At 40.1% G+C, this 16,409-nt stretch overlaps 1 protein-coding gene across 1 annotated transcript in view; it reads left to right on the top strand.

Annotated features, from left to right (window-relative positions):
* The first annotated feature begins 996 nt into the window (after positions 1–996).
* The window catches only part of DLG2 (discs large MAGUK scaffold protein 2), a 1,049,275-nt gene continuing 1,033,862 nt past the window's right edge, over positions 997–16,409 (top strand). Inside the window, exon 1 of the mRNA XM_072850809.1 lies at positions 997–2,909. Coding sequence (XP_072706910.1) covers positions 2,891–2,909 — 19 coding nt within the window. The 5' untranslated portion in view covers positions 997–2,890. The remainder of the gene's footprint in view (positions 2,910–16,409) is intronic.

Raw genomic sequence — 16,409 nt, 5'->3', positions numbered from 1 at the left:
TTTGATTAAACCTGGTATTTAGTGATTCAAATGCTTTTTTTAGATGTTTTTCACAGAATCACAGAATAGTATAGGTTGGAAAAGACCTTTAAGATCATCGAGTCCAACCATAAACCTAACACTACCAAGACCACCACTACACCATCTCCCTAAGAGGAAAGTTCTTCCCCCAAAGCAAAGTTTCCCAGACTTACTTTGCTAGTCATACTTACCTTAAGTTCCTTTTATAATTTGAAGCCTGTGTCCTGCAGCCTATCTATAGGACTGCGCTTGCTGCAGCTCAGCCTTGGTGGCATGCAGGAGCAGAGTAAGCAGGGACATGCAGCAGGACCTCACCCGGGATCAGCGGGGCTGGTGCCAGCCTTGAGGTCTCTCGCTTCTGCCCCGTCTAGGGGAAGGTCTCCAAACCTGTTCTTTAGGTAAACCACGGACATTACGTCATGGAGCTGTAATTACCCGTGACGTATGTACGACCCTCCCTGTCCCCTTGCACACCACTGTAAGGCAGCTGGAGGTCCCCAAGACCCCCGGGGCCCGGTTCAGGGGAGAGGCCCTCACACCGGGAGGCTGCGGCTCACCCCCCACCCTCCCCGGGTTTTACACCCCACCGAAAGCCGTCAGCAGCCGTTAGCGACCGTTACCTAACGCCGTGAACCTCCTCGGCGCTGCCCCCGCACCGCATTCACCCTCACGGCCTTCCCGCCAGGGCCGGGCTCCGACCCGCACGACCTTGAGCCGTGCCCGCCGGACTCGACCCCGCCGGCGGCCCTCCCGCTCCCGCCCTTACCGAGCCGCTCCCGCCGAGAAGGCCCCACCGCCTACAACATGGCTCCTCCCACCTCCCGTCCACCTTGTGGGCGCCGCCATCTTGCCCGCTCACATGACCCACGGCTCCAGAGGACACCTTTGATTGGGCCTTCCCTCCCGGCCCAGCATGGCGGCTTCCGATTGGCCGCCAGCCGGCGGGCGGGGGGTCAGCGCCCGGCCCGGTGCTCGTTGCTAGGGGCGGCGGATGGCGGCGGCGGCGGCTCCTCCATGGCGACGGGGCTGAGCGGGGATCCTGCAGCCGGCGGCCGGGACGCGGGGACTCCCCCTAGCGGCGCGAGGAGCCTTCGATGGGGGGAGGCCCCGTCCTCGGGGTAACCCGCTGACCCCCTCCCCTTTCCCAGGCCTCAGCACCCCGCACTGGGCGCTGCCTGCGGCCGCCTCCCCTCAGCCCTGCGCCCCTCTCCCGCTTGGCCCCCTCAGCCCCTGCATCGCCCGCTCCTCTCCCGCCTTGCCGCCCCCTTCCCTCTCCACAGCTCCTTTGTGCTCCCCGTCCGGTCCCCATCTAGCCCCCTCTCCCCGGTTGCGTCTGGCTTCGCCCCACCTCCACCCCCTCCCTCATCCCCTCAGCTTCTGCCTCTCGCCTGTCCCTCAGCAACCCGGGGGAAATGGTCCCCTTCCTTAAAGCTAGCCCGGCTCCTCCAGTTCACCTGCACCCCATCCCAGTCCTCCGCCCTCCGAGCCAGCCCTCTCTGCCTTGTCCCGCTTCAGAAAGCGACAGACAGTCCCCTTTTGGGCCGGGACAAGCGAGGGGGGAGGCGAGAGCCCCTGCTCGGAGGGAAGCGGGGACAGAGAGATCCCAATGGTGAACATGAAAGAGCAAAGCAGAGCCGCCCCCTTCACAAGTACAGTTTCCGTCTCCTAAAGAAGACGATGCAAAACAAAGCCCTGTCATGTGCATCACAGCTCCTCATGCGGGGAAGGGAAGCGTTTGGAGCTTGTCCACCTTTTTCATACTTTTTCTTAACGAGCTAGATGAGGAAAATCTATCCCGTTTCTGTTTCTCTCTTTCTGTTTTTCCAGAAAAAGGGAGAGAGAGAGAGGGGCTCATACTGAAGCCAACCAGCTGCGCTTCTGAGTGGGAAACTCTGGACTGATCTCATGGCTTGCTTTTTATTTCATTAATACTTCATTATCTCTGAAAATGAACCTTTTGTGAAGCTCTTCTCCTAACTCTCCTTATTCCTCTTTCACGAGGTGGCTGCTGTGCAAGGGAAGAAATGGCATGAAGTCAATGACTCCGGTATAAAGCAATCTGCTTTGCCAAAGTGCCCAGTGAGCAGCACTGTCACTTTAATAATTCCAGGTCAAGGGATTGCTTTCCTCGTTTTCAATCCTCTCTTTTAATACATGGGAGGATCAGAGGGACATTAAAGACCGTAAGGCTGGGTGGCTTGCAGATAATAAAAATGAAAGTGACTGGCCAGTGACTTCTGTTGGGTAAGAGGGTGATATTTGAAGGCTGTTGTCTGGTGAGGAAAAAGAGACCTTTTCAGTCTGCTGTGTAGTCACCTAATACATAGCTAGCAAATTTCATTCAAGAAGTGAAAGAAGTTAAAGAGTCACTTTGGATTGTTTTTGTCTTCCTCTTTATTTGGATTATTTGGGCGTTTTTGTCCTGCAAATAATGTGGTTTTGAGCATGTACAGGTGGAGTATTAAGACAGCTGCCTAGAGATGGACTGTGCCTTAATTGTATTACATAAAATCTTTTAATTTTCAAACTTTGCTGCCAGAAGAGGAGTTATAATAAGGTTTTATATTGCCAAGGAACATTTTCTCCTGTATTTTTATAGATTCAAATATATTTTAAAGAAATTGAAAACATCTCTTAAATCAAAAAGCTTCTTTCCCTTTTTTTTCTTATCTGTGGGAAGCATCGGAAGTCCAATACAAGAAAACAGCAAGTATTGATAGAAATGAAGATTGAAGCTGGATTTCCTAACTGAACTGTAAAAGTGTTTTGCAATAGATAGCCAGTTCCTGACCTCGCAAAGTGTTCCAGTAGTACATCGTTAATACCTGTAAATAAGTGCTTGCAACCAGATTCAGAAGTAGGAAGAAGAATGCCAGTCAAGAAGAAAGGTGGGCTATGAAGCTTCATATCTCATATTGCGTCTTCATTTTGTTAGATTGTTGATTTCTAGTCCTTACAATTTCAAATTAAAAGTGTTTTAACGGGGGATTGAAATTGTTTTTCTTTTGCACTGAAAATGGGAGAAAAATCTGTGCACTTACAATGATAATTTTTAAAAGTGTTTTTATGCCATGTTTTAAGACTTGTCATGTCAAATTTGGCCTCAAATAGTTATTTTGTAAAGATCAGCCATCATAGATCTTGAACAGACACAAAGAGAAAAGCTTGGCATTTAATTTTGTGAGAAGCCTCTCTTACAAACACTAATGAATTTTAAAATCGTAGGTTTAGTCTCTTATCTATTCTTTACACATTTGGCGGATAAACATCAGCCATCACTAGCAGCATAAATAAATAAATAACAAAGTTTCAAGGCTAATTTTAAATAAAAGTTATGAAAGTTGTGTTTTGAAGCTGATTGAATGCGTTTTTTTTAAATATGATTTTAACTAACTTTGATTTCCATGCTTTAATACAATACGAAAGTACTATCTTTATGACTGAAGGATGGCAGCATTTAAGAAAAGATGACCAGCTTTACGTTTTGCCCCTTCTCTCCTAAAGTTTGTGATTACAGCAAGTATAGAAGCAGCTTTGGAAAATGTGGTTTCCAGTGTTCAAACAAGAATTGGGGAATATTGGGAGGGCAAATTCTTGCTCTGAAAACACTTGTAGACCTTAGGTTATTTCTGGTTCCTTGCAAATATGACACCGATTTAAAATTTCAGAATATGCTTATAGAATAAATGGCATGTGAACCTTTTCTATTTGGATCATCTATCCAGATGTCCCTGGATCTGATATATCCCTGGATCTGATGATACCAAAACGTGGGGGAAGGAGCAAAAAGTGAATGTTACACAACAGCAATGGGAATATAGTCGATGTGACTATGGATTCTTTTCCTTGTAGGAATAACCCTTCGGTATCAGTTATGAGTTAACATTTACTATGTAAGTGATTATAAAAACACGCAGATTGCTAGAGTTATTTTCGTACAAAAAACAATAAATGGATTTTGTGATTGTATTTTAACCGATGACAATGTAGAAACGAATTTTCAAAAGTGAAATATTTTAATGAATCGCATTGTCATTCATGCAATTACTTACAATTATGTGTAGTAAAGATGGGAATGCGTATGGAGGAGTACCATCCCTTAATAATTCATCCTGCTGTGCTGTAAACGTGTCACCCTGATGCACTGGTGAGGCTTGCATACTCTACCTGTTTACAGAAGGAAAATTAAGACTGTCTTTTCATATTTTAAGTCTTAATCCTGAATTAGGTGATTTACCCTAAGGATGTTTCTGTGCCGGATGTTTAGCTGTAATTCAGTTTCAAAATACTTGCGGCAGGATTTTTTGGGTGAACTCTTATGGGTTCCTTTGTGCAGGAAGTTAGATTGGCAATCACAGCAGTCCCTTCTGGCCTTAAAAATCTGTGGATTTCCTGTTTGTTTCAAGACAGTCTGGGTCAGTCTTAATGTACATCAAGGCTTTAATTTCTTCTTCTGTCTTATGAGGATATGTGTTTTGACAATTTTAAAATATAAACTCAAGAGACCCAAATATCCTCCTTGAAATACTTTAAACTGTCACATCAGTCAGTGTACTGAAGTTGCCAGTGTGAATCTATTAAAAGGATATTAAAAGAATATTGTTAAAAATTTATTTAAGCATGTAAATTGCAGGATTAAAAATGTTAGTGAATCAGCAACTTTATTATATTTTGAATTACTTGTCTAGTCCATGCAATAGACTTTAACTTTCTAAATGTAATTAAAAGCATGCTGGCAACTTGAAACACGCTACCATTTGAAATAAAATCTGCTATTGTTACAAGTAATCCCTTGTGAATATTAGGGAGATTGACGGGATTTTTCCCTGTTCTTTTTTTTCCCATTTATTTGCTTTATGCTTTTGACAGCACTTTGTGTCTAACCAGTTTCATATTTCTGTTGGTGAATTATTTTCCCTTTCTGGTCTTATGTATTTGGGAGTTCATGTCTACTGTCTTTCCCACCCACGCCATCTGCAGAAGTCTCAGTGGGATACTCTCTTCTAGGCTGTGCAAAAGTTTGTATTTCAATAGCAGCATTAAGGACAGGATTATCCCTCTCCCTTTCAGCACTTCTCTATGTGTTGCTATTTTGGATTTGATCAAAATACTCTCCTAAAATCAATCTCGAGACAGAGAAACCTGTAAAAACAAGTTTTAAAATGTTATTTATATATATGGAAGTTGTTACCAAACACAGATTTCTTTGGCGTTGACCGGTTCTTGGTTTTTCTGAAGAACAGTGAATGCATTTTGAGAATTTACCTTTGAAAGAGCTCTCACATCCAGTACTGGTCTGAAATTTCACATAGCTTTGGACCTAATTTACACTTTACCTTACTGCTTGATATGATGTCTGCCATCTTGCTTTTAAAACTCTAGGCCTGTTTTGTCAGGAAGAAAATAGTTTACTTAATAGTAAAAAACCATATAACTTAGAGGAAGCATTGATTTCTTGTTGATGTGGAAAAAAAGGCTTGCTCCTGGTTCTGATCATGTTTGTGTCAGTATGTGATTGCCCTTGCCTGATGTGCTAGAGTGAAAGGATTTTGTTTTCTCACTTCATTCTGGAGGGAAATAAGGCTCCACATTCCCAAGACTATTTGCAGAGCTGGCATGCTTGCTGTCAGTCTCAGCACAAAAAAAAAAGTCAAGGCTGGAAAGGGAGAACAGAGTACTCTGCAGGCATTGAATGTGCTCCCTTTGGATAAGGGGCGAGACATTGTATGGGTTATTGCACTATTGCTGCGTGATTAAACAAATGGCTATTCTGTTTGGCTTTTGGTTGCTTAAGTACACTTAAAATTTTAAATACACTTAAAATTTTAAATCAAAGGAGATATTTGATTTTAATTCCAAAATTATTTGTTGGACAGTGCCATTTAGAGATGATATGGGATGAACAAATTTGAGAAAGAAATTAATTATTTTCATTTAATTTTTACTTTACTTTCACAAACAAATGAGGATATGTTTGAATACACCTAAAAATAACAAATTGATGGAACTTCTTGAGGAAAGTGTCGCTTCGAAGTAAAATAGTATTACCATACAGAAGATTGAAGTCAGGTTACTAAGTGAAGTCAGGTTTTTGTGTGTTTTTAGATGTCTTCTCTCCCTCCCTCCCTGAGTTACTTAGCTGAGTTGATTTCCGTTAACTGTAAGGGACTATATTTAGATCTGTAATTGCATATATTTTGGATTCATCTATGGAACAGTTAAGGGCATAAAATGTTACTGTAATTCATTCATGTCTTTCACAGTGACGGAAGGAGCTAATTAGATCCATGCTCCTCTGTGATGGAGACCAGATTCCAGTTTTGGAACCCTGTTTGTGATTCACACGGCGATGGCAGGAACCCCCACATCTAGATGCCTGGCTGCACATGTGCTTCTAGACTAACCCTGTCATCGTCTTTACACCTCTAGCTATGTCTAGGCAGTAAGAGATACTTGAATGTTGGGATTTATAATGCCCTCATCCCATTTTCTGTCTCTGACAGCGAGAGGAATCGTATCTTTAGCCAGATGAAACCTGTGGGCTGCTATTAATATCATCTTGACTCACTCCACCTTTGTAGCCAGTTTGTAAAGGCATGCTGATCCTGTTTGTCATGGAATAACTTTTTTCATCATACCTTTTACATAAAGAAATGCTTTCAAGGACATGTTTTATTAAGCACATCAATGTCAAGAATTTAAAAGTCTCAGTTCCATGTGGACTACTTCTGTGCCATTTAGAAGAATCTGACAGATACGCTTTATGAAATGCTGGATTTTGTAGTGGTAATGCTAACTTTATGTGCTGGTCTGTTGAAAGGAAGGGGTCTGAAAACAACTCGGCAGGAACTTTTAAAGCAAAGTTCATAAAGGACCAGACAAAGCTAGCTCCCATTAATGCATTGGAGTTCTTCATGCCCTAAATCTCTTTAAAACTGGCAACTTCTTTTTAGATAACAAAATTTAAATTTAGGATCATAACTTTTTGAGCTCAAAAATCTTAGTGAATGTAGTTGTAGACTCCTTACAGCTTGCAGCAGGAAATCCAGCACGTATTGGAGATTTTTGTTTCCCTTTTACTTCTAATAAGTCACTGGTATTACAGGCTTTTTGTCCTTTCAATTGCTGAACAAGTATTTACAAATAAGTACATGGCTAAAAGGCCACATTTTTCACTCCAAGTTCTGTTCAACTACCTCTTAATTTTTACAGTGAATTGACTGGAAGCAGTGCAAAGTTGTAAGTTATGTTTGCGGGCTGTGGAAAGAACAATTTTAGTTTTCCAAGAGTTAAACAAACAAGTAGCATAAAATTGCTATCTAATCTTTGCCAACTTTCACCATAAAGCTTTGATTTAAAGATATAGCTGCTTTTATGGCAGTAATCTTTTTCCAGCCAGACATTGTTTCCTCTGTGAGAAACAGTGAGATATTTTGCACACAAAAGAGCTATAGGAGCAGGCGTAATACAGAACAAGTATTTCTTTGTTATATAAATGCAGGCTGCAAAGCTAAGTGGACTCTGGAGTTGGAACAGTGACATTTATATTATTTTTCCAGCTCTACCATTGTTCTGTTATTTGTCAGCTGTTTAATGCAGATCCGTCCCATTTTAGTTGCCTCACCTATGCAGGGTGCCCAGCTTGTTGTCCTGGAGGGCTTCTTTGGTCAGCAGAGAGAGATCCACCTTCAAAAGGCTTTTTAACCCACCTAAGAGCTGAATTGTCTTCTTGACGATTGTCATTTTCTCTCTCCGTAGACTGTAGAGGGAACATCGGGTAACCACACTAACTCACTTGCTTCAGTTAGACGATGTCTCGGTCTCTCATAGGAATTTTAGTGGAAAAACCATCTCCTTAGCTGAGATATTTATGAGAGCTGATGTTGTGCGTTCTATGAATGCTATAAATGAACACTATTCATTATTTTTGTGGGAAAAAAAGTGTTATAAATTATTGTACTGTTAGTCACTAGAACTGGAGGCAACCATAGTGTTGATACAGACACAAGAGGCAGCTGTGCATCCTCTCCTTCGTTCCTGTTAAATGCATGTTGCACTCAGTAGAAGTAACGGTGTCTTGCATTATAAGCATATCTTTTTCCTTCTCATCCTCTCTTATTTTCTTCTGAATTTGTTCCAGATGGCCAAGTTAGATGTCAGAGGGTGACCATGGAGAAGAAGCTGCATTTGTAACTAGTGGCTGAATGTGATAAAAGATGATTTTGCAGTCCCTGCTTCAGCAAAATGAGAAAAATTTGCCTTATTCCAATTTGCTTATTTTGGTCAGGTCATACCAGGTTCTTGCTTCTTACAAGTATTTAAGTTCTGTTTCACTATGGGATCTTCTTGCGTTTACTGTAGATTAAAACAGTGCCAAACAACATCTTTATAAAAATAAGGATCATGTTTTCTCTTGCCACATTCATCCCAGAAATAGTCAGCGAAGCTACCTTGACCTGATAGGTGATGACAGTAGTAACCAACATACAAAATAGGTGAAGAAACCATTTGCTTTTTAATGGCTGTGGTCCAGAGGAGCTTTTTGTGGCATTAAACTCTTTGTCAGGACAAGTTAGTGCAAATGTCCTTAAGTCTGTCTTCACTTTTGGGATGAAGATGTCAATGCTTCCTTCAAAACACATTTATCAGGAAAATGAATCATGTAGAGTTTCCTGGAAAGAGGGAAGCTGGACAATTTATGGTTTTACAAACAGAAACCGATACTTTATGTTTTACAATGCTCTTTTCTCCCCTAGCTGTATGGCATGTATCACATTATGCTGTAGTGGAATAATTCAGGTCACTTTCCAATTCAGTCCTAGGTGTTGTGCACTACAATAATACTGCGTTGCAGATGGATGCCTGCTGAGCTGTGCTTTTAAAAAAAAACAAAACCAAAACACCACAAACAAACCCCAAACCAAACTTTGCAGATCTACAGATTCAATTGTTTAATGCCCAAAGTATAGAATTCATTTTCTGGTGTTGCCGGGAGGCATGTGCTTTGTTTATCAACTCAGAGACTCTAGTCTGATACAAAGGTTCTTAAATGAAAAGTTCTAAAGTGAATGTGAGAAAATGTAAGACCATAATGCGTATTTTGGTAATAAATAAATAAAGGCAGTTTAGTCTCATTCCATTTTATTTTTTTGCATCTCTAGAAAGATGTCAGTGTTACTGAATTAGATCTGAATTTTCTTAATTCCACGTTTTTTTCTTTCATATGAAATAATACTTCTTTTGTATGAGTTTGGAAGTTATTTATTCTAGAACAGACATCTTTCTATTAGCTTTCTGTCTCATTCTGATTTTCACATTTAGGATAATTTTGATGTTGAATGTTCTCTTAAAGTAAAAAAAAAAAACACAACAGCTGTAATAAGTGTATAACTTCTGGCTTTTACTCTTGTAACTATACATCAACTTCCACTAGTTTTGTGCATTACATAGAATTAGACTGTAAGCTCTTCAATGCAGGGCTCTAATAATTTTACACTGTTAAGATGTCAATTTACATTTATTCTGCTGCATAAATAAGAGGTTTTCATTTGGTGCTACATAATTTTGGGGGGTTGTGGCTTCATTTTTCATTCTGTCTTCATATTTGCATTGCTGATTTAATATTAGCATTTGTACACCTAGATTTTAACATTGTGACATTTGAAAGGCAGAAACAAGAAGTTCAGGTGAAGCTACTGACATTTGCAGGGTTTCTGTAGTTTTAGAAGGAGTCTCAGGGCCCCAGAACCTGCTCACTTCAGGATCCAAGACATGAACAATCTGTGTAGCCAGGTCAAGAAATTTGAGAAAGGATCACTAACGAGCAGGCCCCACGTTACCTTCAACGTGGCTGGGAAAAAAGAGCTCACTGAAAAAAAGGATTTGCCCCAGTGGGATTAGCAGCTGATATCAGCAGTTGCGAAAGCCCTTCTGTGGTCCCTGAAGAGAAGTGATGTAGTAGGAAGAATCCAGGTCCCAGAGTGAGCCACTGATAAGAAATAAGTGGACTCTTCTTTATTATGGTAAAGCATGATACATAAAATGAACAGATTCTACTCTAAATACTAAGTATTTTTTCAAGATTTAATTGTAGTTTACAGGAAGGGGTGAGTAGAGGAGGGATACCTGTGGGATTGCAGGGGTCAGATATTCCCGTCTCGGGGCACTAAAGCAGGAATGCAGCTTGGTTTTCAAGATGCTTTCTGATAAGCAGAAATGCTGGAGAAAAGTTTGTGATTTTATGCTGAGCCAGTCACTAACTGATCTTTATAGAGTTATCCTGTTCCTTGGGTAAGTACAGTTAGCTAGTAATATTTAAAGGAATATATTTAAACCTAAAAAATATGTAAAAGTAGCAGTCTAACAGAATAGAAGTATGGTTACACGTTGTAAAATCAAGCATGAAGATACTTAGACAACAAACTTACATTGCAGCTAATCATCATTGATAATTGAATTTTTTCTTAAGGAGCCAGTTTTCTTTATAGTAAATTAGACAAAAAGTCTCATTCTTAACGAACAAGCAAAAAAAAACCCCAAGCACGCTTTTTTTATCATCGCTTCCCTGGTCATTTTTGTGTGTGTGATGTTTCCTAAAGCTGACATTACTTCTGTCCAGCTTCATCCACCAGTCTGTGTTCTGTGGCATTACTGGGTCTTCAGCCAGAGTTTAGAGATTGTGCTTTAAGATAAATTTAATTCCAGAAAAGAAAATAAGAGGCTTTGGAAATGTAAACCATTACAATGTAAACCATACAAAAGTTGCAGGGGCTGGAACTGTTTAGCCTGGGAAGAAGGAGACTGAGTTAGGGGAGGGACCTGACAAGTCACACAATACAGAAGAGGCTATAAAGGATATAATGGCGGTTTGCTTTCCACGTCAACATCTGGAGGACAACAAGTATTTGTCTTGATTTATCACAAAAAAGATGGAAATTATATAGTAGAAAAAACACACTAGAACCTTCCAGCACTGAAATCACATGGTGAGGGGTCTTGTGGACTTTGTAGGAGGTTACCAGTGCAGTTAGGCAGGCATCAATGGGACGGATGTAAGTCTGGGTCCTTCTGCACAGCAGGGAGGTAAACGGAAAACCTAATAAGGCTCTTCCAGGCTCTGTGTGTCTGTAATTTCTGTTTCTCAGAGAATTCAGCTGACAAATCATAGCATAACTCATGCCCTTCAAAGCAATCTGTCTTGCAAAGCGTTTAGCCCTGTTCGTTGCATCATCTGCACAAATCAAGATTCTGGAACAAGAGGCTGATGTGCAACTTCTGCCGTTCAGTTGCTGCCTTTTGCAGTGGCTATTTGTGCAACGGCATGTTAACACCATTCAGTGCAGAGTTGCCCGTCCTCCTTACTCTGGTCCAGTTTCCCTTCACACTTGGATGCCTGGTTTCCCTGTAATATACCTGACCGTATACTATTGCCTTGTTCTGTGAAATTTGCTGTGGTACTTGCATAGCGGTTCTTCTCACAGAATAGCTGGCCCATTTCTTGTCTGCTAACAGCATCAAAGTCTAGAATAACAGCACTTCACAACTAAACTGTTCCTAAATTTGTGTTTTGCAGGAAAGCAGGCTGTGCAGAGAATTCACCAAGGCTATGGTTAGTTTGGGGAGGTTGCACTTCTTTTTACAGTTAACGGAGAGCGAGGGCAACTCAGAGTGCAACCTTAACTTTAAAGATCATTCCTTGAAAGAGTGTCTCCACTGGCCCAAGGTTAATCTTCACAGACCATGTGTCAGTCTCCTCTGTATGCCGATCTGGTTCCTAAAAGCTGAAACCCCAGAAATAAGCCTGCCTGGTAATCCCTTAAATGATTAAACCCCCCTTTTTCTACCCACTTGTTCTCCCTAGTAGGACAGAAGATGGGTTTACGTGTAATGCGTACTCTCAGGAGCTGTTATTTTTAACCCTTTTGCTTGTTTGTTGTGATTGCTCATCACACTGGGTGATAGTATTTGTCACATACGTAATGCCTTATGTTTCCTCAAGGTTGCATAACCCATATGTTGCCTTTTCTTGATAGTTCATTAAAGTCCTATTGCAGATTTGAAGGGCCTAGATGCTGAGAGCTTTCTGGTTTGTACAGAGCTACATATTCCCGTCTGCTTTCCCTCTGTGCAATCTGCTAGATTAATTTGTGTCTCATATTTATGTTTGTATGTGTATATTTTATGATTGTCATTTGTCTAATAGTTCTCAAGCCTTCTGAAGCATTGGAGCCTACAGCTTGTGTTTTTCTCAACCATCTTAGTGTACTGTTTCTTGTGTTTCTTTCTAAAATTTAACTGGCTTACACCTCCAGTTTAGAAACTTCAGATTTTAAAATACAGTCTCATATAGGGGTTTTAAAGCCCAGGTGTGTGTATGGAGCATTGCGTACTAAGAGGATTTATTCCTTTGTGTTTGCTGTTGTGTGTGAAGATTAAGAAAGGTAAACGAGTTACTGATGGCTTCAGCTTGGATCAGTGCTGGGGCAAGTTGCCTGGAAATTTCTTACAACATATTGCATCCCCTCCCATTGAACTATAACAACTCTTTTTAATGTTTTGAGCTTTCCAGAGCAGAGGATCAAATCAAGAGATCTTAAAATAATTGAGGTGAGGAACAGTGTTTGCTCAGACCTCTGGCTCTTTTGTCAATAGTTGTCTAAATGAAGGTTTGAACTCTCCAAAAGTAAAAGTAGTTTTGGAGATCCTTTTCTTCTGAAGTTATCAAAGTTCACTGAGAAGACTTCTTTGCTCTCTTTCCCAGTGCTCTGATTTCTCACTTCTATTTTGGCTGCTGCATTTTTCCTCCCCCATTCTTCATGCCTTTTCCAGCTTCAGTGCCCTACATTTTCCCAGTTCTGGTTGTCCAAAACCTGGAAAGGGTCTCCTGAAATGTGTTGGTGTGTTTTTCTTTAAAAAGTCACCTATGCTACAGACTTCTCAAGTCAGAAAATAATCAAGATTTTTCTTAGGAAAGGGGGTAGATACAATTAGAAAAAAAAAAAGAGAAATTGCAATAAAAAACCCCTTAGTCTTATCAGTTCAGGGTTAGAGCTCAACTAATGTTAAACACTCATCACTGATGAAACAATATTTTTTGTTTATTTTAAGTCATCATTTTTCCATACTCTTGTACCCCAAAATTCTTTTCGTTCACAAACTCTGATGCCAATGGGAGGAAAGAAATACAAATATGAGCAAATCTGGGGTTCCCTGAGAGGCAGTGGCTGCCTGATACTACCTTGTGCTGGTGCAGGGCACTGTTAACCACCTGACTGTGATTTCTTGCATGTGCCAGGCAGAAGTTTCCAGCTCCTGATGAGTTTGGAATCGTATTTGCTTTTTTTCTCTCCATCTTCTGAGCTACCTTGCTTCATAGCAGGAGCTGGGTGACAGGATCATACCCCTATGGAAGGCAGCAGCAGCTCTCAGCAGACTTGTGGGTGTTCAAAGCATAGCAATTTGTCCGTAAAACCAGTGTTTGGTCCTGCCAGTATTGTGTATGGGTCCATATAGAGTTTTGCCTGTATGGATTTATTGTGACCAGAAGGAGCTCTAAAGGCTTGAAAGTAGGTACATGACAGCATCTGTCTGAATTATGTGGTGCTTCCGTCATCTGTTTCTTTGTTTTGAGTCATCATCATTCAACATACCCTGGTTTGAGGAGTTTTGAAAATGGAGCTTCTTGGAGACTGGTTTTGAATCGGTTTTATCTTTCTCGTATAGTTTCAATTAATCCTGTTAGTCAAATCTTTTCCAATTTAATTATTGAAATTCATAGATATTCCTAAATTATCTTCAGATCTAATCTATTTAGTTCATCTAAAGGATAAATGCTTTGAATAACATCTGGGAGATATTTAGGAAAACTGTTTCCTGTATCCTATAGCTGTTCCCATAGACATCATGTTTTGTGAACTGCCATGTGCGGGCATGGCTGTGTCATCCTCTGTCCCATATGAATGCACAGTCCATATCAAAGACTTTTTAATCAACACAGCTGTCTCCATACCAGCAGAGCTGGAGTGCTTCAACTCTCCTGGTACTATACTTCAAGTGCCGCACCAAGTATAGTTAGACGAACTCAAATGGCGTGTAAGTGAAATCCAATCCTTCTGCCTTCAAGCAAGCACAGCTCCCAGGGGTGTTTATATTTTCCTTAAGTAAATAATTGAGCATTGGGTCTACAGGGTCAAACTAATGTACAGGTATTTCAGAGGACACCATGGAGCTTGTTCCTCTGTAGTGCTGCAGCTGCGTAGTTGTTTAGACCAGTGTAAAGTGTACTTAAAAAAATGACATTCTGATTTCACAGAATTTACGTGCTTTTCTTTACTCATTCGGCAGTTGTATGGGTGTCCTCACAAGCACCGTGCACCTGCACCATGTAAGCACGTAACTCAGTTTTTGTGTACATAACTCCCATAAGATTTCCATTCACCTAAACATATTCATTTAATGAAAAGCAGAGTGCCCACCTATTGCACTTTTACTGAAAAAACTGAAGCTCAATTTTTTCTGTGTCTCCTTGCCTATATGGAGTTTCAGTGATTCTAAAATGTGCTTGCAAAAAATAAGAGCATGGCAAAGACCCAGAAATAAACCAGAAGAGGAAGGGAATCCTTCTGCTTTAAGGTACTGGTTAGTATTGCAAGTGGCATCCACATCTTGGTTATGGATCCTGAGAAGTAGCTAAGGTAGAATTGATTTTGACATCATTTTCTCAAAGTAGATGGTAAAACAAAGTAATTGCAGAATTTCCTTTCTTGCTTTTAAATATGTGTAATTGTGACACTTAGTCTTTCATATGTTTAGCTTACATTTTAAGGACAATGCTTTTGGAAACAATTGTTTATTGGTGAGAAGTTCAGGTCTCCTGATATATAATACACATTACTCTGTACCTGCTTGTATGTATGGCTTCATTTCTTGTTGACAGTATCCCTGGAAAACTTTTTCTCTGTAAGTTATACTGAAGCTATGTTTTGATAAAATATAACTTGGGTTGTATTAACAATGCATTTTCTATGTAATTTTATTATTTGTTTCATCAGATGTATAAGCATTGCCCCAACAGATTTTTTGGCTCTATAGTATAACTGTCTACTTATGGAACTTTAAAAATCTACATTATGTAAAAGTGTGTCTATAAAGCGTGGGGACTATAAAGTGTGGATTATTCTCTAATGATCCCATCTAGAATAATAACTCAAAGGAAAGGATTTGCCTTTTTTTGATTCTTATATAGATCAACACATTACATTAGGCAGAGACTCGTTCTGTAGAAGACAAATTAAATCATTTTGTGTGTGATAAAACTTTAGATTGTTTGAGGGAGAAAAAAGTTTTCCAAAGAAATTCAGTAAACAAAGTTACTGATCTACAGTTGTCTTTCAGTATCACATATTTCTGATTTGCTGTATTGTAACAATTGCCCATTCCCTGATCAGTAACATAAACCATAAACAATTATGAACCGGTTAAAAAATTATGGAGTGATAAAGCAATAAAATCTACAGAATTGTTAGTTAGCTTGGGTTAATTGATAATCTCTTGGACAAGATACCATAGGACCATAAACTCTGTTTTGTCTTTAAATAAATTTTTCTCATTATTGTATTAAGGTGTTTTGAGTATGATTTATTTAAACAAAACAGTAATGCAGATACTGTCTAGAATATATGTGAGTTTTTGTAGGACTGTGTCTTCTGAATGGTTCTTGTCAAAGTAATCTTTCAAAGCCAATAGGATCAATTTAAAAATAGTGTCATAATATGCAAAGAAACAATAAGAAAAACTAGAACTACATCCAGTAGACCCCATGGGGCACAGGTGATATTGACTTTTCAGTGGTCTTTTGTTATCAGACAAAGAACCTACTCAGGATCAACACGGAGGCCCACAACTTGGAATATTAAATTGTCTGTTCAGTAGATTTGTGGTCTTGCTTGAATTTGGTTTTGGTGTAGGCACTGAAGAATAGTGGTACTATACAACAAAGATTTCTTGGTTGCATTTATGATACACTCTGACTGTAAGGTACAGGACTTATTTTGGCTGCTAAAAATGAATTGTGTGCTCCAGTGGGTATTGTCATCCCATACATACAGTGATCCAGTCCTTCATGAAAACCACTAGTCTGCCATTCTTCTTGATGAGAAGAATGTGTGGGAATTCAGTTTCAGAAACTTTGGTTTTATTTGGGTGGCAAGGAATATGGTTCCTATTTGACTATTGTGCTGTAGTCCAGGCACTCAGTTCTTGCAGCCGAATATTATTTAAACTTTGTAGCTGTCAGACAGCCCCAAAAGGCAAAGTACTGGATGTCCTCATCTGCTTTGGGTATAACTGGGAGTTGAAGATGGTTATCATCTTGGAGGGATTACTTAGTA

The sequence above is a fragment of the Ciconia boyciana genome, chromosome 1 (assembly GCF_034638445.1).
Source record: "Ciconia boyciana chromosome 1, ASM3463844v1, whole genome shotgun sequence".
In the NCBI taxonomy this organism is placed as follows: Eukaryota; Metazoa; Chordata; class Aves; order Ciconiiformes; family Ciconiidae; genus Ciconia; species Ciconia boyciana.
Note: the sequence above shows the minus strand (reverse complement) of the source record. Positions and strands in the feature narration are given on the sequence as shown.